Raw genomic sequence first — 25000 nt, 5'->3', positions numbered from 1 at the left:
CATAACAATCACAACAATAACAATCCACAATAACAGCAAGAATGACAAGCGCAGGGGGTAACTCACCTTGACACAGGTGTTAGAGTCGGTATTAGTAGGCGGGTGGTCACCTACCCAGTGGGTATAATTCATGGGTGATCCATCCACCCAACTCCACGTACCAAACTCTCCCATCATCATCCCCAACCACACCTCCATTCCTCCCTGCTGCACCTCCCCTGCAGGTAGTGGGGAAAGAAAAGAATAACAAGAGTTACCGGGTAAGCTTTCATTGCTACAGTTTCGTTTTATCAAGTCTATTGACTTGATAAAGAGAAATCTTATCACAGCTAAAGTTTTCTCTGCTGTACCTCTTTTCTTTATTAATGTTTTCAGTAATGATAATGATATTTATCAATGTGAAAACTTACGAGAAGAGCATTTTCATGTTAGTATATGAGACAAAGAACAAATAAGTCACAATTCTGAGGATGGAACAATTCACGAACTGAAACACAACACCCTGGATGGAACAATTCACGAACTGAAACACGACACCCTGGATGGAACAATCCACAACTATTTCGCACAATAACCTGAGCAGAACAAGAACGAGTTAGAGTGAATTCCAAAATACTTTCCATGCTCCAGGTGCTCCAGGTGCTCCAGGTGCTCCAGGTGTTATGTTTACATAAACACATGTTTCACAAGATCAAGTCTAGTCGCTCCACAGCGTTTGTCCCAAAATAAAAATTAGTTAATTTACACATAACTCAGGGTTGATATAGTTATGAAGATGGATAATTAAAGTAGTATATACCTTTGATGGGTTTCGAGAGTCTTTCTACCTACTCCTGGAGCCCGATGGGTCAGGCTTTATGGATACTCCGAATGAAATTCACAGCGAAGCCCCATCCTCGTAACTGCTGTTAACAATGTCCAAATATAACGACACAGTTCACAAAAAAGGGCATAAGTTATGTTGAAAATGGTATGAAACACCGACAAGTTGATGATTCAGACACATGTGTAACAGTTGGGTAACTTTATTGTGGGCGAAACGTTCCGACAAAACAGATACCCAACTGTTGCACATGTGTCTTAAACATCAAGAGCATAAATTGCAGATATAAGACAATGCAAACATTGGAATCTGGAAAAATGACATTGTAAGAAAGGTGTTTGTGTGCGATGTAATGTTAACTGAGACACGACAAGGCTTGTGTCGTTTTCCCCCGTCAGCAGCGACACCAACAGACCAACAGGTTAGGTTAGGTACTGTTCATCAGGAAACAGGACAAGTGTTTCCTGACGCGGGTGTTAGATTACCACTGGTCTGAGGGAGGGCAGGCAGATGGCAGGTAAAGGAAGGCCCCCACCAACATTTTACCAAGAATTAAGCCATGTATACCAATTACTATGCGACCAATTATTAGACAACAGCGCCTCCACAGCTCCGTCAACCTCTCAAACAATTTGCATATGCAATTTGCATATGCAATTTGCATATACAAACCTATCCAGCTAGAAAATAATAATGGTAAATATAGAAAAAATATATTACAACCAAAGTTATAGACGCTATCGCAATTATAGACGATAAATGTATATTACTTTAAGTAGTAATTATAAACTTAACATTATAAGCACTGAATAAACATAGAAACAGCAAATAAAACACAAATACATGTCTAGCTGGTTTATACTTCTCTTATTGACCCACAAACTGCACACTAGTAAGTTACTGCCTCATACTACTTACTGTTAGTAAGTTACTGCCTCATACTACTTACTGTTAGTAAGTTACTGCCTCATACTACTTACTGTTAGTAAGTTACTGCCTCATACTACTTACTGTTAGTAAGTTACTGCCTCATACTACTTACTGTTAGTAAGTTACTGCCTCATACTACTTACTGTTAGTAAGAATACACTTACTGTTAATAAGTAACACTACACTGTTAGTAAGTTACTGCCTCATACTACTTACTGTTAGTAAGTTACTGCCTCATACTACTTACTGTTAGTAAGTTACTGCCTCACACTACTTACTGTTAGTAAGTTACTGCCTCATACTACTTACTGTTAATAAGTTACTGCCTCATACTACTTACTGTTAATAAGTTACTGCCTCATACTACTTACTGTTAATAAGTTACTGCCTCACACTACTTACTGTTAGTAAGTTACTGCCTCATACTACTTACTGTTAGTAAGTTACTGCCTCATACTACTTACTGTTAGTAAGTTACTGCCTCACACTACTTACTGTTAGTAAGTTACTGCCTCATACTACTTACTGTTAGTAAGTTACTGCCTCACACTACTTACTGTTAGTAAGTTACTGCCTCATACTACTTACTGTTAGTAAGTTACTGCCTCATACTACTTACTGTTAGTAAGTTACTGCCATACACTTACTAGTAAGTTACTGCCTCACTACTTACTGTTAGTAAGTTACTGCCTCACACTACTTACTGTTAGTAAGTTACTGTCATACTACTTACTGTTAGTAAGTTACTGCTCATACTACTTACTGTTAGTAAGTTACTGCCTCATACTACTTACTGTTACTGTCATACTACTTACTGTAAAGTTACTGCCTCACACTACTTACTGTTAGTAAGTTACTGCCTCATACTACTTACTGTTAGTAAGTTACTGCCTCGCACTACTTACTGTTAGTAAGTTACTGCCTCATACTACTTACTGTTAGTAAGTTACTGCTCACACTACTTACTGCTGCCTCATACTACTTACTGTTAGTAAGTTACTGCCTCACACTACTTACTGCCCTCATACTACTTACTGTTAGTAAGTTACTGCCTCACACTACTTACTGTTAGTAAGTTACTGCCTCATACTACTTACTGTTAGTAAGTTACTGCCTCACTACTTACTGTTAGTAAGTTACTGCCTCATACTACTTACTGTTAGTAAGTTACTGCCTCACACTACTCACTGTTAGTAAGTTACTGCCTCACACTACTTACTGTTAGTAAGTTACTGCCTCACACTACTCACTGTTCTTAAGTTACTTCTCACTCTTCAATTCACTCATCCCATACTCACCCAGAACAAAGGAGTTTTCCTCCTCGCTTTCGATAGATATGAGGCTGCTGGCCAGGTTGTCTTGACACCAGTCGTTGCTATCATCCCAGGTCAGGTAGGTGTTAGAGAAGTAGTAACAGTGACCACCCCAGAAGCTCCAGCCTGGTGGACACTCAGCTGGGGAAGTGTATATAACGCTAAGGTTACTCTCCTTTGTGATGAAGTTTGGACACGTCAGCATATTGCTGCGAGCGAGCGAGCGAGCGAGAAAGAGAGAGAGAGAGAGAGAGAGAGAGAGAGAGAGAGAGAGAGAGAGAGAGAGAGAGAGAGAGAGAGAGAGAGAGAGAGAGAGAGAGAGAGAGAGAGAGAGAGAGAGAGACCATTTATTCCTGGGAGGACATAAGTCTGGAACAAGTTCGTGCAACGTAATGACATCAACGAAATCAAGTCAGTTGGCCAAATTAAATCTCTGGCCCACAGATGTCTTCAACTTCATCTTGTTCCCTATTTGTATGTCTCATAACAATGAAAAGGCATTCAAATGAGCTGATGTAAGTAACAGCTCTTAAATAAAGTTAGGAGCCTTAACCTGACCTTGTAAAACTCTGTAAAAAAAGAGGGAAAGAAAATCAGTGACAGTACTGATCCTTGTGGGACGCCCAGACAAACTTTTTTTCCCATCAATGTTTTTTATTGTTTTTCCCGTTACTCTTGTAAATCTAATCTTACTCATAACAATTAAAGAACTAAATCTAAATACAGAAAAATATTAATCAATGACATTATATGAGTAACTTTAATAATTATTATACGGATCAATGGCAAAAAAAAAAGGTCATAATCTCTTAGGAATACAAAAACAATTGATCCATCAGCCGCAAAATCATTATTTCCTGACAGATGAAGTGAACGAGAGGTTACTAGCCCTCCTCAGATGCTAACCTGTACCATCATAAGTGATACAATGAACCACAATTATGTACACTAGTTTGTGTACCTAGAAGGGCTGATGCTTTATGACCCTAGTAGGTTTAGCGCTTTGTTTTAATAATAATAATAATAGAAGGACTGTCTGGGAATCTGCAAAGCTTATCGCTTAGCAGATTCCCAGACAGTTTAAAGTTTCGAACCATCAGTCGCCGGTGCCTCAAACAGCACTAAGCTACACAAGAACCATAACGTGTTAAGGAATTACATTGCCTAGTCTGAAAAAAAAATAGGTACAAAAAAAGAATGACGAAGTTGCTCATTTCAGTGATTCTGAAAATAAAACTAATAATCTCAATAATAACTGAACGACAACATTAATGAATGAAAATCGCAAATTACAAATTGCGTCCCTCCGCGGCGTCACTCTCCGGCTGTTCTGCCTCTCCCCTCCCCCCCTCACTCGAAATTTCTCGAAGGGTCAAATCAGCATCACATTTTAACACATAATTATTATATAATTCAAATTTACACATGCTGATACATAGCAAGTTATATTACATCACAGACACCAGCTCTCACCTCATTTCCATTATTTTATGATCGGTAGAAGTGCAGGAAAATATTGTAAGCTGACTGGCACTACGCTCTTGAAGACATGTCCTTAGGTACCTAACGGAGAGGTGCTCCTAGTTCAGTGCTCCTAGTTCACTGCTCCTAGTTCACTGCTCCTAGTTCACTGCTCCTAGTTCACTGCTCCTAGTTCACTGCTCCTAGTTCACTGCTCCTAGTTCACTACTAGTTCACTGCTCCTAGTTCACTGCTCCTAGTTCAGTGCTCCTAGTTCAGTACTCCTACTTCACTGCTCCTAGTACACTGCTCCTACTTCACTGCTCCTAGTTCACTGCTCCTAGTTCACTGCTCCTAGTTCACTACTAGTTCACTGCTCCTAGTTCACTGCTCCTAGTTCACTGCTCCTAGTTCACTGCTCCTAGTTCAGTACTCCTACTTCACTGCTCCTAGTTCACTGCTCCTAGTTCACTGCTCCTAGTTCACTGCTCCTAGTTCACTGCTCCTAGTTCACTGCTCCTACTTCACTGCTCCTAGTACACTGCTCCTACTTCACTGCTTCTAGTTCACTGCTCCTAGTTCACTGCTCCTAGTTCACTGCTCCTAGTTCATTGCTCTGCCCTAAACTAGGATCTACCTACTACACCTAGACATCATGAACCTTATAAAAACGCATAACAAATCTTGAAAATTATGCTAATTACATATGAGCCTTATAAAAAGACATAACAAATCTTACTAATTAAAACACTCATTGTAATAATCGCAGTTGCTGAGCAGATTCGCTTCACATCAACCTGCTCATCTGAAACCGAATTTTTCATAAGATAAGAGATAAGATAAGAATTTCTTCGGATTTTTAACCCTGGAGGGTTAGTCACCCAGGGTAACCCAAAAAAGTCAGTGCGTCATCGAGGACTGTCTAACTTACTTCCATTGTGGTCGTCAATCTTGTCCCCCAGGATGCGACCCACACCAGTCGACTAACACCCAGGTACCTATTTACTGTTAGGTGAACAGGACAACAGGTGTAAGGAAACGGGTCGAAATATTTCCACCCGCCGGGAATCGAACCCGGACCCTCCGTGTGTGAAGTGGGAGCTTTAGCCACAAAGCTAAGTATTTTAACCACATTTACCTAATGCCTTTTATTCCTGAGTGATTATCAAATGATATACAATACGGACAGGTTGGTAGATAAGACACATAGGCAACATTTAGGCAACTTTATTTCGAAACGTTTCGCCTACACAGTAGGCTTCTTCAGTCGAGTACAGAAAGTAGGCAGGAACAGTAGAGATGTGAAGACGATGTTATCAGTCCATCATCCTTGAAGTCGTAGATTTGAGGTTGTCAGTCCTTCAGTCTGAGGGACTGACAACCTCAAATGTTGCCTATGTGTCTCATCTACCAGCCTTTTACTCCTGTATTGACAAGTTTGTCAGTGAGCCAGGATTATAGTCATGAATTAACCCCAACTACTTCTTAAAAGAAAAGGTGTAGTATCTTGTACTGTATCACAAGTGTTTATCTTCGTGGCTTAAAATAACATATTACACTGCTTAATTTATTGTCTCATTCATTTTAAACTCTTGGTGCTATTCTTGGCACTTTTTAAAATCTGATAAGATTTTTCGATTTGCCCATCTTTTTTTTTTTTTTGCGGGCCAAACCAAAATGATCCTCAAAACGAATCCCTAAAGCATGTTGCACTTATGTTGCACTTATGTTGCACTTATGTTGCACTTATCTTGCACTTATCTTGCACTTATCTTGCACTTATCTTGCACTTATCCTGCACTTATCTTGCACTTATCCTGCACTTATCTTGCACTTATCCTGCACTTATCTTGCGCTTATGTTGCACTTATGTTGCACTTATCTTGCACTTATCTTGCACTTATCTTGCACTTATCTTGCACTTATGTTGCACTTATCTTGCACTTATCTTGCACTTATCTTGCACTTATGTTGCACTTATCTTGCACTTATCTTGCACTTATCTTGCACTTATCTTGCACTTATCCTGCACTTATCTTGCACTTATGTTGCACTTATCTTGCACTTATCTTGCACTTATCTTGCACTTATCTTGCACTTATCTTGCACTTATCTTGCACTTATCTTGCACTTATCTTCCACTTATCTTCCACTTATCTTGCACTTATCTTGCAATTATGTTGCAATTATGTGTAAAAAAATTAACGACCTAATTATTTTTTCATGTTTCATAATTGATACCTCATGTTTCATGAAGGGATACCTCATGTTTCATGAAGGTATACCTTATGTTTCATGAAGGGATACCTTATGTTTCATGAAGGTATACCTTATGTTTCATGAAGGGATACCTTAATGTTTCATGAAGGGATACCTCATGTTTCATGAAGGGATACCTTATCTTTCATGAAGGGATACCTTATGTTTCATGAAGGTATACCTTATGTTTCATGAAGGGATACCTTATGTTTCATGAAGGGATACCTTATGTTTCATGAAGGGATACCTTATGTTTCATGAAGGGATACCTTATGTTTCATGAAGGGATACCTTATGTTTCATGAAGGGATACCTTATGTTTCATGAAGGGATACCTTATGTTTCATGAAGGGATACCTCATGTCTCATGAAGGGATACCTCATGTCTCATGAAGGTATACCTTATGTCTCATGAAGGGATACCTCATGTTTCGTGAAGGGATACCTTATGTTTCATGAAGGGATATCTTATGTTTCATGAAGGGATACCTTATGTTTCATGAAGGGATACCTTATGTTTCATGAAGGGATACCTTATGTTTCATGAAGGGATACCTTATGTTTCATGAAGGGATACCTTATGTTTCATGAAGGGATACCTTAATGTTTCATGAAGGGATACCTCATGTTTCATGAAGGGATACCTTATCTTTCATGAAGGGATACCTTATGTTTCATGAAGGGATACCTTATGTTTCATGAAGGGATACCTTAATGTTTCATGAAGGGATACCTCATGTTTCATGAAGGGATACCTTATGTTTCATGAAGGGATACCTTATGTTTCATGAAGGTATACCTTATGTTTCATGAAGGGATACCTTATGTTTCATGAAGGGATACCTTATGTTTCATGAAGGGATACCTTATGTTTCGTGAAGGGATACCTTATGTTTCATGAAGCTGGCTGGCTGGATACCTCATGTTTCATGAAGGTATACCTTATGTTTCATGAAGGGATACCTTATGTTTCATGAAGGGATACCTTATGTTTCATGAAGGGATACCTTATGTTTCATGAAGGGATACCTTATGTTTCATGAAGGGATACCTTATGTTTCATGAAGGGATACCTTATGTTTCATGAAGGTATACCTTATGTTTCATGAAGGGATACCTTATGTTTCATGAAGGTATACCTTATGTTTCATGAAGGGATACCTCACGTTTCATGAAGGGATACCTTATGTTTCATGAAGGGATACCTCACGTTTCATGAAGGGATACCTTATGTTTCATGAAGGGATACCTTATGTTTCATGAAGGTATACCTTATGTTTCATGAAGGTATACCTTATGTTTCATGAAGGTATACCTTATGTTTCATGAAGGGATACCTCATGTTTCGTGAAGGGATACCTTATGTTTCATGAAGGGATACCTCATGTTTCGTGAAGGGATACCTTATGTTTCATGAAGGGATACCTTATGTTTCATGAAGGGATACCTTATGTTTCATGAAGGGATACCTTATGTTTCATGAAGGGATACCTCATGTTTCATGAAGGGATACCTTATGTTTCATGAAGGTATACCTTATGTTTCATGAAATACCTCATGTTTCGGAAGGGATACCTGTTTCATGAAAGGATACGTTTCATGAAGGGATACCTTATGTTTCATGAAGGGATACCTTATGTTTCATGAAGGTACCTCATGTTTCGTGAAGGGATACCTTATGTTTCATGAAGGTATCTTATGTTTCATGAAGGGATACCTTATGTTTCATGAAGGTACCTTATGTTTCATGAAGGGATACCTTATGTTTCATGAAGGGATACCTTATGTTTCATGAAGGGATACCTTATGTTTCATGAAGGGATACCTTATGTTTCATGAAGGGATACCACATGTTTCATGAAGGGATACGTTTCATGAAGGGATACCTTATGTTTCATGAAGGGATACCTTATGTTTCATGAAGGGATACCTTATGTTTCATGAAGGGATACCTTATGTTTCATGAAGGGATACCTTATGTTTCATGAAGGGATACCTTATGTTTCATGAAGGTATACCTTATGTTTCATGAAGGGATACCTTATGTTTCACCTGAAAGGGATACCTTATGTTTCATGAAGGGATACCTTATGTTTCATGAAGGGATACCTTATGTTTCATGAAGGGATACCTTATGTTTCATGAAGGGATACCTCATGTTTCGTGAAGGGATACCTTATGTTTCATGAAGGGATATCTCATGTTTCATGAAGGGATACCTTATGTTTCATGAAGGGATACCTTATGTTTCATGAAGGATACCTTATGTTTCATGAAGGGATACCTTATGTTTCATGAAGGGATACCTTATGTTTCATGAAGGTATACCTTATGTTTCATGAAGGGATACCTTGTTTCATGAAGGTATACCTTATGTTTCATAAAGGGATACCTCACGTTTCATGAAGGGATACCTTATGTTTCATGAAGGGATACCTTATGTTTCATGAAGGATACCTTATGTTTCATGAAGGGAAGGTATACCTTATGTTTCATGAAGGGATACCCTTATGTTTCATGAAGGGATACCTCATGTTTCATGAAGGGATACCTTATGTTTCATGAAGGTATACCTTATGTTTCATGAAGGGATACCTCATGTTTCGTGAAGGGATACCTTATGTTTCATGAAGGGATACCTTATGTTTCATGAAGGGATACCTTATGTTTCATGAAGGGATACCTTATGTTTCATGAAGGGATACCTCATGTTTCGTGAAGGGATACCTTATGTTTCATGAAGGGATACCTTATGTTTCATGAAGGGATACCTTATGTTTCATGAAGGGATACCTTATGTTTCATGAAGGGATACCTTATGATTCATGAAGGGATACCTCATGTTTCGTGAAGGGATACCTTATGTTTCATGAAGGGATACCTTATGTTTCATGAAGGGATACCTTATGTTTCATGAAGGGATACCTTATGTTTCATGAAGGGATACCTTATGTTTCATGAAGGAATACCTTATGTTTCATGAAGGGATATCTCATGTTTCATGAAGGGATACCTTATGTTTCATGAAGGGATACCTTATGTTTCATGAAGGGATACCTTATGTTTCATGAAGGAATACCTTATGTTTCATGAAGGGATATCTCATGTTTCATGAAGAGATACCTTATGTTTCATGAAGGGATACCTTATGTTTCATGAAGGTATACCTCATGTTTCATGAAGGGATACCTTATGTTTCATGGAGGGATACCTTATGTTTCATGAAGGGATACCTTATGTTTCATGAAGGGATGCCTCATGTTTCATGAAGGGATACCTTATGTTTCATGAAGGGATACCTTATGTTTCATGAAGGGATACCTCATGTTTCATGAAGGGATACCTTATGTTTCATGAAGGTATACCTTATGTTTCATGAAGGGATACCTCATGTTTCGTGAAGGGATACCTTATGTTTCATGAAAGGATACCTTATGTTTCATGAAGGGATACCTTATGTTTCATGAAGGGATACCTTATGTTTCATGAAGGGATACCTCATGTTTCGTGAAGGGATACCTTATGTTTCATGAAGGGATATCTTATGTTTCATGAAGGGATACCTTATGTTTCATGAAGGGATACCTTATGTTTCATGAAGGGATACCTTATGTTTCATGAAGGGATACCTTATGTTTCATGAAGGGATACCTCATGTTTCATGAAGGGATACCTTATGTTTCATGAAGGTATACCTTATGTTTCATGAAGGGATACCTCATGTTTCATGAAGGGATACCTTATGTTTCATGAAGGGATACCTTATGTTTCATGAAGGGATACCTTATGTTTCATGAAGGGATACCTTATGTTTCATGAAGGGATACCTCACGTTTCGTGAAGGGATACCTTATGTTTCATGAAGGGATACCTTATGTTTCATGAAGGGATACCTTATGTTTCATGAAGGGATACCTTATGTTTCATGAAGGGATACCTTATGATTCATGAAGGGATACCTCATGTTTCGTGAAGGGATACCTTATGTTTCATGAAGGGATACCTTATGTTTCATGAAGGGATACCTTATGTTTCATGAAGGGATACCTTATGTTTCATGAAGGGATACCTTATGTTTCATGAAGGAATACCTTATGTTTCATGAAGGGATATCTCATGTTTCATGAAGGGATACCTTATGTTTCATGAAGGGATACCTTATGTTTCATGAAGGTATACCTCATGTTTCATGAAGGGATACCTTATGTTTCATGAAGGGATACCTTATGTTTCATGAAGGGATACCTTATGTTTCATGAAGGGATACCTCATGTTTCATGAAGGGATACCTTATGTTTCATGAAGGGATACCTTATGTTTCGTGAAGGGATACCTTATGTTTCATGAAGGGATACCTTATGTTTCGTGAAGGGATACCTTATGTTTCATGAAGGGATACCTTATGTTTCATGAAGGGATACCTTATGTTTCATGAAGGGATACCTTGTGTTTCGTGAAGGGATACCTTATGTTTCATGAAGGGATACCTTATGTTTCATGAAGGGATACCTCATGTTTCGTGAAGGGATACCTTATGTTTCATGAAGGGATACCTTATGTTTCGTTAAGGGATACCTCATGTTTCATGAAGGGATACCTTGTTTCATGAAGGGATACCTTATGTTTCGTGAAGGGATACCTTATGTTTCATGAAGGGATACCTTATGTTTCGTGAAGGTATACCTTATGTTTCATGAAGGGATACCTTATGTTTCATGAAGGGATACCTTATGTTTCATGAAGGGATACCTTATGTTTCATGAAGGGATACCTTATGTTTCATGAAGGTATACCTTATGTTTCATGAAGGGATACCTTCTGTTTCATGAAGGGATACCTTATGTTTCATGAAGGGATACCTTATGTTTCATGAAGGGATACCTTATGTTTCATGAAGGGATACCTTATGTTTCATGAAGGGATACCTTATGTTTCATGAAGGGATACCTTATGTTTCGTGAAGGGATACCTTATGTTTCATGAAGGGATACCTTATGTTTCATGAAGGGATACGTTATGTTTCATGAAGGGATACCTTATGTTACATGAAGGGATACCTTATGTTTCATGAAGGTATACCTTATGTTTCATGAAGGGATACCCTATGGTTCACGAAGGAATACCTTATGTATCATGAAGGGATACCTTAAGTTTCATGAAGGGATACCTTATGTTTCATGAAGGGATACCTTATGTTTCCTGAAGGGATACCTTATGTTTCATGAAGGGATACCTTATGTTTCATGAAGGGATACATCATGTTTCGTGAAGGGATACCTTATGTTTCATGAAGGGATACCTTATGTTTTGTGAAAGGATACCTTATGATTCATGAAGGGATACCTTATGTTTCATGAAGGGATACCTTATGTTTCGTGAAGGGATACCTTATGTTTCATGAAGGGATACCTTATGTTTCATGAAGGGATACCTTATGTTTCGTGAAGGGATACCTTATGTTTCATGAAGGGATACCTTATGTTTCATGAAGGGATACCTTATGTTTCATGAAGGGATACCTTATGTTTCATGAAGGTATACCTTATGTTTCATGAAGGGATACCTTATGTTTCATGAAGGGATACCTTATGTTTCATGAAGGGATACCTTATGTTTCGTGAAGGGATACCTTATGTTTCATGAAGGTATACCTTATGTTTCATGAAGGGATACCTTATGTTTCATGAAGGGACACCTTATGTTTCATGAAGGGATACCTTATGTTTCATGAAGGGATACCTTATGTTTCATGAAGGGATACCTTATGTTTCATGAAGGGATACCTTATGTTTCATGAAGGTATACCTTATGTTTCATGAAGGGATACCTTATGTTTCATGAAGGTATACCTTATGTTTCATGAAGGGATACCTCATGTTTCATGAAGGTATACCTTATGTTTCATGAAGGATACCTTATGTTTCATGAAGGGATACCTTATGTTTCATGAAGGGATACCTTATGTTTCATGAAGGTATACCTTATGTTTCATGAAGGGATACCTTGTTTCATGAAGGTATACCTTATGTTTCATAAAGGGATACCTCACGTTTCATGAAGGGATACCTTATGTTTCATGAAGGGATACCTTATGTTTCATGAAGGTATACCTTGTGTTTCATGAAGGTATACCTTATGTTTCATGAAGGTATACCTTATGTTTCATGAAGGGATACCTCATGTTGCGTGAAGGGATACCTTATGTTTCATGAAGGGATACCTCATGTTTCGTGAAGGGATACCTTATGTTTCATGAAGGGATACCTTATGTTTCATGAAGGGATACCTTATATTTCATGAAGGGATACCTTATGTTTCATGAAGGGATACCTCATGTTTCATGAAGGGATACCTTATGTTTCATGAATGTATACCTTATGTTTCATGAAGGGATACCTCATGTTTCGTGAAGGGATACCTTATGTTTCATGAAGGGATACCTTATGTTTCATGAAGGGATACCTTATGTTTCATGAAGGGATACCTTATGTTTCATGAAGGGATACCTCATGTTTCGTGAAGGGATACCTTATGTTTCATGAAGGGATATCTTATGTTTCATGAAGGGATACCTTATGTTTCATGAAGGGATACCTTATGTTTCATGAAGGGATACCTTATGTTTCATGAAGGGATACCTTATGTTTCATGAAGGGATACCTCATGTTTCATGAAGGGATACCTTATGTTTCATGAAGGTATACCTTATGTTTCATGAAGGGATACCTCATGTTTCGTGAAGGGATACCTTATGTTTCATGAAGGGATACCTTATGTTTCATGAAGGGATACCTTATGTTTCATGAAGGGATACCTTATGTTTCATGAAGGGATACCTCATGTTTCGTGAAGGGATACCTTATGTTTCATGAAGGGATACCTTATGTTTCATGAAGGGATACCTTATGTTTCATGAAGGGATACCTTATGTTTCATGAAGGGATACCTTATGATTCATGAAGGGATACCTCATGTTTCGTGAAGGGATACCTTATGTTTCATGAAGGGATACCTTATGTTTCATGAAGGGATACCTTATGTTTCATGAAGGGATACCTTATGTTTCATGAAGGGATACCTTATGTTTCATGAAGGAATACCTTATGTTTCATGAAGGGATATCTCATGTTTCATGAAGGGATACCTTATGTTTCATGAAGGGATACCTTATGTTTCATGAAGGGATACCTTATGTTTCATGAAGGAATACCTTATGTTTCATGAAGGGATATCTCATGTTTCATGAAGGGATACCTTATGTTTCATGAAGGGATACCTTATGTTTCATGAAGGTATACCTCATGTTTCATGAAGGGATACCTTATGTTTCATGAAGGGATACCTCATGTTTCATGAAGGGATACCTTATGTTTCATGAAGGGATACCTTATGTTTCATGAAGGGATACCTCATGTTTCATGAAGGGATACCTTATGTTTCATGAAGGTATTCCTTATGTTTCATGAAGGGATACTTCATGTTTCGTGAAGGGATACCTTATGTTTCATGAAAGGATACCTTATGTTTCATGAAGGGATACCTTATGTTTCATGAAGGGATACCTTTTGTTTCATGAAGGGATACCTCATGTTTCGTGAAGGGATACCTTATGTTTCATGAAGGGATATCTTATGTTTCATGAAGGGATACCTTATGTTTCATGAAGGGATACCTTATGTTTCATGAAGGGATACCTTATGTTTCATGAAGGGATACCTTATGTTTCATGAAGGGATACCTCATGTTTCATGAAGGGATACCTTATGTTTCATGAAGGTATACCTTATGTTTCATGAAGGGATACCTCATGTTTCATGAAGGGATACCTTATGTTTCATGAAGGGATACCTTATGTTTCATGAAGGGATACCTTATGTTTCATGAAGGGATACCTTATGTTTCATGAAGGGATACCTCATGTTTCGTGAAGGGATACCTTATGTTTCATGAAGGGATACCTTATGTTTCATGAAGGGATACCTTATGTTTCATGAAGGGATACCTTATGTTTCATGAAGGGATACCTTATGATTCATGAAGGGATACCTCATGTTTCGTGAAGGGATACCTTATGTTTCATGAAGGGATACCTTATGTTTCATGAAGGGATACCTTATGTTTCATGAAGGGATACCTTATGTTTCATGAAGGGATACCTTATGTTTCAGGAAGGAATACCTTATGTTTCATGAAGGGATATCTCATGTTTCATGAAGGGATACCTTATGTTTCATGAAGGGATACCTTATGTTTCATGAAGGTATACCTCATGTTTCATGAAGGGATACCTTATGTTTCATGAAGGGATACCTTATGTTTCATGAAGGGATACCTTATGTTTCATGAAGGGATACCTCATGTTTCATGAAGGGATACCTTATGTTTCATGAAGGGATACCTTATGTTTCGTGAAGGGATACCTTATGTTTCATGAAGGGATACCTTATGTTTCGTGAAGGGATACCTTATGTTTCATGAAGGGATACCTTATGTTTCAAGAAGGGATACCTTATGTTTCATGAAGGGATACCTTGTGTTTCGTGAAGGGATACCTTATGTTTCATGAAGGGATACCTTATGTTTCATGAAGGGATACCTTATGTTTCGTGAAGGGATACCTTATGTTTCATGAAGGGATACCTTATGTTTCGTTAAGGGATACCTCATGTTTCATGAAGGGATACCTTGTTTCATGAAGGGATACCTTATGTTTCGTGAAGGGATACCTTATGTTTCATGAAGGGATACCTTATGTTTCGTGAAGGTATACCTAATGTTTCATGAAGGGATACCTTATGTTTCATGAAGGGATACCTTATGTTTCATGAAGGGATACCTTATGTTTCATGAAGGGATACCTTATGTTTCATGAAGGTATACCTTATGTTTCATGAAGGGATACCTTCTGTTTCATGAAGGGATACCTTATGTTTCATGAAGGGATACCTTATGTTTCATGAAGGGATACCTTATGTTTCATGAACGGATACCTTATGTTTCATGAAGGGATACCTTATGTTTCATGAAGGGATACCTTATGTTTCGTGAAGGGATACCTTATGTTTCATGAAGGGATACCTTATGTTTCATGAAGGGATACGTTATGTTTCATGAAGGGATACCTTATGTTACATGAAGGGATACCTTATGTTTCATGAAGGTATACCTTATGTTTCATGAAGGGATACCCTATGGTTCACGAAGGGATACCTTATGTATCATGAAGGGATACCTTAAGTTTCATGAAGGGATACCTTATGTTTCATGAAGGGATACCTTATGTTTCCTGAAGGGATACCTTATGTTTCATGAAGGGATACCTTATGTTTCATGAAGGGATACATCATGTTTCGTGAAGGGATACCTTATGTTTCATGAAGGGATACCTTATGTTTCGTGAAAGGATACCTTATGATTCATGAAGGGATACCTTATGTTTCATGAAGGGATACCTTATGTTTCGTGAAGGGATACCTTATGTTTCGTGAAGGGATACCTTATGTTTCATGAAGGGATACCTTATGTTTCGTGAAGGGATACCTTATGTTTCATGAAGGGATACCTTATGTTTCATGAAGGGATACCGTATGCTTCATGACGGGATACCTTATGTTTCGTGAAGGGATACCTTATGTTTCATGAAGGGATACCTTATGTTTCATGAAGGGATACCTTATGTTTCATGAAGGGATACCTTATGTTTCATGAAGGGATACCTTATGTTTCATGAAGGGATACCTTATGTTTCATGAAGGGATACCTTATGTTTCATGAAGGGATACATCATGTTTCGTGAAGGGATACCTTATGTTTCATGAAGGGATACCTTATGTTTCATGAAGGGATACCTTATGTTTCATGAAGGGATACCTTATGTTTCATGAAGGGATACCTTATGTTTCATGAAGGGATACCTTATGTTTCGTGAAGGGATACCTTATGTTTCATACCTTATGTTTCATGAAGGGATACCTTATGTTTCATGAAGGGATACCTTATGTTTCATGAAGGGATACCTTATGTTTCATGAAGGGATACCTCATGTTTCGTGAAGGGATACCTTATGTTTCATGAAGGGATACCTTATGTTTCATGAAGGGATACCTTATGTTTCATGAAGGGATACCTTATGTTTCATGAAGGGATACCTTATGTTTCATGAAGGTATACCTGAAGGGATACATCATGTTTCATGAAGGGATACCTTATGTTTCATGAAGGGATACCTTATGTTTCATGAAGGGATACCTTATGTTTCATGAAGGGATACCTTATGTTTCATGAAGGGATACCTTATGTTTCATGAAGGGATACCTTATGTTTCGTGAAGGGATACCTTATGTTTCATGAAGGGATACCTTATGTTTCATGAAGGGATACCTTATGTTTCATGAAGGGATACCTTATGTTTCATGAAGGGATACCTTATGTTTCATGAAGGGATACCTTATGTTTCATGAAGGGATACCTTATGTTTCATGAAGGGATACCTTATGTTTCATGAAGGGATACCTTATGTTTCATGAAGGGATACCTTATGTTTCATGAAGGGATACCTTATGTTTCATGAAGGGATACCTTATGTTTCATGAAGGGATACCTTATGTTTCATGAAGGGATACCTCATGTTTCATGAAGGGATACCTTATGTTTCATGAAGGGATACCTTATGTTTCGTGAAGGGATACCTTATGTTTCGTGAAGGGATACCTTATGTTTCATGAAGGGATACCTTATGTTTCGTGAAGGGATACCTTATGTTTCATGAAGGGATACCTTATGTTTCATGAAGGGATACCTTATGTTTCATGAAGGGATACCTTATGTTTCATGAAGGGATACCTTATGTTTCATGAAGGGATACCTTATGTTTCATGAAGGGATACCTTATGTTTCATGAAGGGATACCTTATGTTTCATGAAGGGATACCTTATGTTTCATGAAGGGATACCTTATGTTTCATGAAGGGATACGTTATGTTTCATGAAGGGATACCTTATGTTACATGAAGGGATACCTTATGTTTCATGAAGGGATACCTTATGTTTCATGAAGGGATACCTTATGTTTCATGAAGGGATACCTTATGTTTCATGAAGGGATACCTTATGTTTCATGAAGGGATACCTTATGTTTCATGAAGGGATACCTCATGTTTCATGAAGGGATACCTTATGTTTCATGAAGGGATACCTTATGTTTCATGAAGGGATACCTTATGTTTCATGAAGGGATACCTCATGTTTCATGAAGGGATACCTCATGTTTCATGAAGGGATACCTTATGTTTCATGAAGGTATACCTCATGTTTCATGAAGGGATACCTTATGTTTCATGAAGGGATACCTCATGTTTCATGAAGGGATACCTTATGTTTCATGAAGGTATACCTTATGTTTCATGAAGGGATACCTCATGTTTCTTGAAGGGATACCTTATGTTTCATGAAGGGATGAAGGGATACCTCATGTGAAGGGATACCTCATGTTTCATGAAGGGATACCTCATGAAGTACCTCATGAAGGTATACCTCATGTTTCTTGAAGGGATACCTAATGTTTCATGAAGGGATACCTCATGTTTCATGAAGGGATACCTTGTTTCATGAAGGGATACCTCATGTCTCATGAAGGGATACCTCATGTTTCATGAAGGGATACCTCACGTCTCATGAAGGTATACCTCATGTCTCATGAAGGTATACCTCATGTCTCATGAAGGGATACCTCACGTCTCATGAAGGTATACCTCATGTCTCATGAAGGCATACCTCATGTTTCATGAAGGGATACCTCACGTCTCATGAAGGTATAGCTCATGTCTCATGAAGGGATACCTCACGTCTCATGAAGGTATAGCTCATGTCTCATGAAGGTATACCTCATGTCTCATGAAGGGATACCTCATGTCTCATGAAGGGATACCTCATGTTTCATGAAGGGATACCTCATGTCTCATGAAGGTATACCTCATGTCTCATGAAGGGATACCTCATGTCTCATGAAGGGATACCTCATGTTTCATGAAGGGATACCTCATGTCTCATGAAGGGATACCTCATGTCTCATTAAGGGATACCTCATGTCTCATGAAGGAATGCCTCATGTCTCATGAACGGATACCTCATGTTCCATGAAGGTATACCTCATGTCTCATGAAGGTATACCTCATGTCTCATGAAGGGATACCTCATGTCTCATGAAGGGATACCTCATGTCTCATGAAGGGATACCTCATGTCTCATGAAGGTATACCTCATGTCTCATGAAGGTATACCTCATGTCTCATGAAGGTATACCTCATGTCTCATGAAGGGATACCTCATGTCTCATGAAGGTATACCTCACGTCTCATGAAGGGATACCTCACGTCTCATGAAGGGATACCTCACGTCTCATGAAGGGATACCTCATGTCTCATGAAGGGATACCTCATGTCTCATGAAGGTATACCTCATGTCTCATGAAGGGATACCTCATGTCTCATGAAGGTATACCTCATGTATCCTGAAGAGTTACTTCACATCCAGTTTCTGAAATCTGGTATTGCAGATTTTTTTATTAAAACTGCAGGAGAGAGTCCTTCAAGCAACGTCCTGCAGTGTTTCACTGACATCATTCACATAACTAAGACATACGTGCAGTGTTTCACTGACATCATTCACATAACTAAGACATACGTGCAGTGTTTCACTGACATCATTCACATAACTAAGACATACGTGCAGTGTTCCACTGACATCATTCACATAACTAAGACATACGTGCAGTGTTCCACTGACATCATTCACTTAACTAAGACATACGTGCAGTGTTCCACTGACATCATTCACATAACTAAGACATACGTGCAGTGTTCCACTGACATCATTCACATAACTAAGACATACGTGCAGTGTTCCACTGACATCATTCACTTAACTAAGACATACGTGCAGTGTTCCACTGACATCATTCACATAACTAAGACATACGTGCAGTGTTTCACTGACATCATTCACATAACTAAGACATACGTGCAGTGTTCCACTGACATCATTCACATAACTAAGACATACGTGCAGTGTTCCACTGACATCATTCACATAACTAAGACATACGTGCAGTGTTCCACTGACATCATTCACATAACTAAGACATACGTGCAGTGTTCCACTGACATCATTCACATAACTAAGACATACGTGCAGTGTTTCACTGACATCATTCACTTAACTAAGACATACGTGCAGTGTTCCACTGACATCATTCACATAACTAAGACATACGTGCAGTGTTTCACTGACATCATTCACATAACTAAGACATACGTGCAGTGTTTCACTGACATCATTCACTTAACTAAGACATACGTGCAGTGTTCCACTGACATCATTCACATAACTAAGACATACGTGCAGTGTTTCACTGACATCATTCACATAACTAAGACATACGTGCAGTGTTTCACTGACATCATTCACATAACTAAGACATACGTGCAGTGTTCCACTGACATCATTCACATAACTAAGACATACGTGCAGTGTTTCACTGACATCATTCACATAACTAAGACATACGTGCAGTGTTTCACTGACATCATTCACATAACTAAGACATACGTGCAGTGTTTCACTGACATCATTCACATAACTAAGACATACGTGCAGTGTTCCACTGACATCATTCACATAACTAAGACATACGTGCAGTGTTCCACTGACATCATTCACATAACTAAGACATACGTGCAGTGTTTCACTGACATCATTCACTTAACTAGGACATACGTGCAGTGTTCCACTGACATCATTCACATAACTAAGACATACGTGCAGTGTTTCACTGACATCATTCACATAACTAAGACATACGTGCAGTGTTTCACTGACATCATTCACTTAACTAAGACATACGTGCAGTGTTCCACTGACATCATTCACATAACTAAGACATACGTGCAGTGTTTCACTGACATCATTCACATAACTAAGACATACGTGCAGTGTTTCACTGACATCATTCACATAACTAAGACATACGTGCAGTGTTCCACTGACATCATTCACATAACTAAGACATACGTGCAGTGTTTCACTGACATCATTCACATAACTAAGACATACGTGCAGTGTTTCACTGACATCATTCACATAACTAAGACATACGTGCAGTGTTTCACTGACATCATTCACATAACTAAGACATACGTGCAGTGTTCCATTGACATCATTCACATAACTAAGACATACATGCACTGTTCCACTGACATCATTCACATAACTAAGACATACGTGCAGTGTTCCACTGACATCATTCACATAACTAAGACATACGTGCAGTGTTCCACTGACATCATTCACATAACTAAGACATACGTGCAGTGTTCCACTGACATCATTCACATAACTAAGACATACGTGCAGTGTTCCACTGACATCATTCACTTAACTAAGACATACGTGCAGTGTTCCACTGACATCATTCACATAACTAAGACATACGTGCAGTGTTCCACTGACATCATTCACATAACTAAGACATACATGCAGTGTTCCACTACATCATTCACATAACTAAGACATGCAGTGTTCCACTGACATCATTCACTTAACTAAGACATACGTGCAGTGTTCCACTGACATCATTCACATAACTAAGACATACGTGCAGTGTTCCACTGACATCATTCACATAACTAAGACATACATGCAGTGTTCCACTGACATCATTCACATAACTAAGACATACATGCAGTGTTCCACTGACATCATTCACATAACTAAGACATACATGCAGTGTTCCACTGACATCATTCACATAACTAAGACATACGTGCAGTGTTCCACTGACATCATTCACATAACTAAGACATACATGCAGTGTTCCACTGACATCATTCACTTAACTAAGACACACATGCAGTGTTCCACTGACATCATTCTCTTAACTAAGACACACATGCAGTGTTCCACTGACATCATTCACATAACTAAGACATACATGCAGTGTTTCACTGACATCATTCACATAACTAAGACATACGTGCAGTGTTCCAATGACATCATTCACATAACTAAGACATACATGCAGTGTTCCACTGACATCATTCACTTAACTAAGACACACATGCAGTGTTCCACTGACATCATTCCCTTAACTAAGACACACATGCAGTGTTCCACTGACATCATTCACTTAACTAAGACACACATGCAGTGTTCCACTGACATCATTCACTTAACTAAGACACACATGCAGTGTTCCACTGACATCATTCACATAACTAAGACATACGTGCAGTGTTCCACTGACATCATTCACATAACTAAGACACACATGCAGTGTTCCACTGACATCATTCACATAACTAAGACATACGTGCAGTGTTCCACTGACATCATTCACATAACTAAGACACACATGCAGTGTTCCACTGACATCATTCACATAACTAAGACATACGTGCAGTGTCCCACTGACATCATTCACATAACTAAGACATACGTGCAGTGTTCCACTGACATCATTCACATAACTAAGACATACGTGCAACAGTTACGTACTAACATTCTGCTCAATATGTGTATATTTTAACAAATAATATATTTTTGGGGGTTTATGCTTATTTCCACCTTCTAATAATAGTTATTTAGTCAGAATTGCATAAACGCCTCTTGGTAGGCTCACTAAGCCTACACATCATCACATCTCTTCCTCTGGTAGTATCTCCTGCTTGAAATTATTCAACGGCATCACTGCACGATTGCATCATTGCAAAGTCAAATTTTCAGAGAAATCTTAAATATGTGTGTTAGTATTAGATCATCCAGTTCATCACAGATTTGCCCTAACTATACAAAGGATTTAGTTCCAGCTCCTGGGCTTCCTAGGATTGTTAAGCTATTGCTCAAATGATGCTGTCCATTGTCCAAGTTGAATAGCATGAACGACAGTGTCAGGGAGAGAATCAAGTCTAAAATTTGATCAGTGTTGGCGATACTTCAGTGTTGGAGATACTTCAGTGTTGGCGATACTTCAGTGTTGGTGATACTTCAGTGTTGGAGATACTTCAGTGTTGGCGATACTTTAGTGTTGGCGATACTTCATTGTTGGCGATACTTCAGTGTTGGCGATACTTCATTGTTGGCGATACTTCAGTGTTGGCGATACTTCATTGTTGGCGATACTTCAGTGTTGGAGATACTTCAGTGTTGGCGATACTTCAGTGTTGGTGATACTTCAGTGTTGGAGATACTTCAGTGTTGGCGATACTTTAGTGTTGGCGATACTTCATTGTTGGCGATACTTCAGTGTTGGCGATACTTCATTGTTGGCGATACTTCAGTGTTGGCGATACTTCAGTGTTGGCGATACTTCAGTGTTGGCGATACTTCAGTGTTGGCGATACTTCAGTGTTGGCGATACTTCAGTGTTGGCGATACTTCAGTATTGGCGATACTTTAGTGTTGGCGATACTTCATTGTTGGCGATACTTCAGTGTTGGCGATACTTCAGTGTTGGCGATACTTCAGTGTTGGAGATACTTCAGTGTTGGCGATACTTCAGTGTTGGCGATACTTCAGTGTTGGCGATACTTCAGTGTTGGCGATACTTCAGTGTTGGAGATACTTCAGTGTTGGCGATACTTCAGTGTTGGAGATACTTCAGTGTTGGCGATACTTCAGTGTTGGAGATACTTCAGTGTTGGCGATACTTCAGTGTTGGCGATACTTCAGTGTTGGCGATACTTCAGTGTTGGAGATACTTCAGTGTTGGCGATACTTCAGTGTTGGCGATACTTCAGTGTTGGCGATACTTCAGTGTTGGCGATACTTCAGTGTTGGCGATACTTCAGTGTTGGCGATACTTCAGTGTTGGCGATACTTCAGTGTTGGCGATACTTCAGTGTTGGAGATACTTCAGTGTTGGCGATACTTCAGTGTTGGAGATACTTCAGTGTTGGCGATACTTCAGTGTTGGCGATACTTCAGGTTGGCGATACTTCAGTGTTGGAGATACTTCAGTGTTGGCGATACTTCAGATACTTCAGTGTTGGCGATACTTCAGTGTTGGCGATACTTCAGTGTTGGCGATACTTCAGTGTTGGATACTTCAGATACTTCAGTTGGCGATACTTTAGTGTTGGCGATACTTCAGTGTTGGAGATACTTCAGTGTTGGCGATACTTCAGTGTTGGCGATACTTCAGTGTTGGAGATACTTCAGTGTTGGCGATACTTCAGTGTTGGCGATACTTCAGTGTTGGAGATACTTCAGTGTTGGCGATACTTCAGTGTTGGCGATACTTCAGTGTTGGCGATACTTCAGTGTTGGCGATACTTCAGTGTTGGAGATACTTCAGTGTTGGCGATACTTCAGTGTTGGAGATACTTCAGTGTTGGCGATACTTCAGTGTTGGCGATACTTCAGTGTTGGCGATACTTCAGTGTTGGCGATACTTCAGTGTTGGCGATACTTCAGTGTTGGCGATACTTCAGTGTTGGAGATACTTCAGTGTTGGCGATACTTCAGTGTTGGCGATACTTCAGTGTTGGAGATACTTCAGTGTTGGAGATACTTCAGTGTTGGAGATACTTCAGTGTTGGCGATACTTCAGTGTTGGAGATACTTCAGTGTTGGCGATACTTCAGTGTTGGAGATACTTCAGTGTTGGCGATACTTCAGTGTTGGCGATACTTCAGTGTTGGCGATACTTCAGTGTTGGAGATACTTCAGTGTTGGCGATACTTCAGTGTTGGCGATACTTCAGTGTTGGCGATACTTCAGTGTTGGCGATACTTCAGTGTTGGAGATACTTCAGTGTTGGAGATACTTCAGTGTTGGCGATACTTCAGTGTTGGAGATACTTCAGTGTTGGCGATACTTCAGTGTTGGCGATACTTCAGTGTTGGCGATACTTCAGTGTTGGCGATACTTCAGTGTTGGCGATACTTCAGTGTTGGCGATACTTCAGTGTTGGCGATACTTCAGTGTTGGCGATACTTCAGTGTTGGCGATACTTCAGTGTTGGCGATACTTCAGTGTTGGAGATACTTCAGTGTTGGCGATACTTCAGTGTTGGCGATACTTCAGTGTTGGCGATACTTCAGTGTTGGCGATACTTCAGTGTTGGCGATACTTCAGTGTTGGCGATACTTCAGTGTTGGAGATACTTCAGTGTTGGCGATACTTCAGTGTTGGCGATACTTCAGTGTTGGAGATACTTCAG

General features: G+C 39.0%; 1 protein-coding gene across 3 annotated transcripts in view; it reads right to left on the bottom strand.

Moving 5' to 3' along the window:
* Positions 1–25000, bottom strand: part of LOC128702627 (macrophage mannose receptor 1) — a 199929-nt gene that overhangs the window by 103119 nt on the left and 71810 nt on the right. For all 3 annotated transcript variants that reach the window (XM_070099923.1, XM_070099922.1, XM_070099921.1), the window contains 2 exons: positions 3052–3207; positions 67–218 (listed from right to left, as the gene is read on the bottom strand). In XM_070099923.1, coding sequence (XP_069956024.1) covers positions 67–218; positions 3052–3207 — 308 coding nt within the window. The remainder of the gene's footprint in view (positions 1–66; positions 219–3051; positions 3208–25000) is intronic.

The sequence above is a fragment of the Cherax quadricarinatus genome, chromosome 70 (genome assembly GCF_038502225.1).
Source record: "Cherax quadricarinatus isolate ZL_2023a chromosome 70, ASM3850222v1, whole genome shotgun sequence".
Classification (NCBI taxonomy): Eukaryota; Metazoa; Arthropoda; class Malacostraca; order Decapoda; family Parastacidae; genus Cherax; species Cherax quadricarinatus.
Note: the sequence above shows the minus strand (reverse complement) of the source record. Positions and strands in the feature narration are given on the sequence as shown.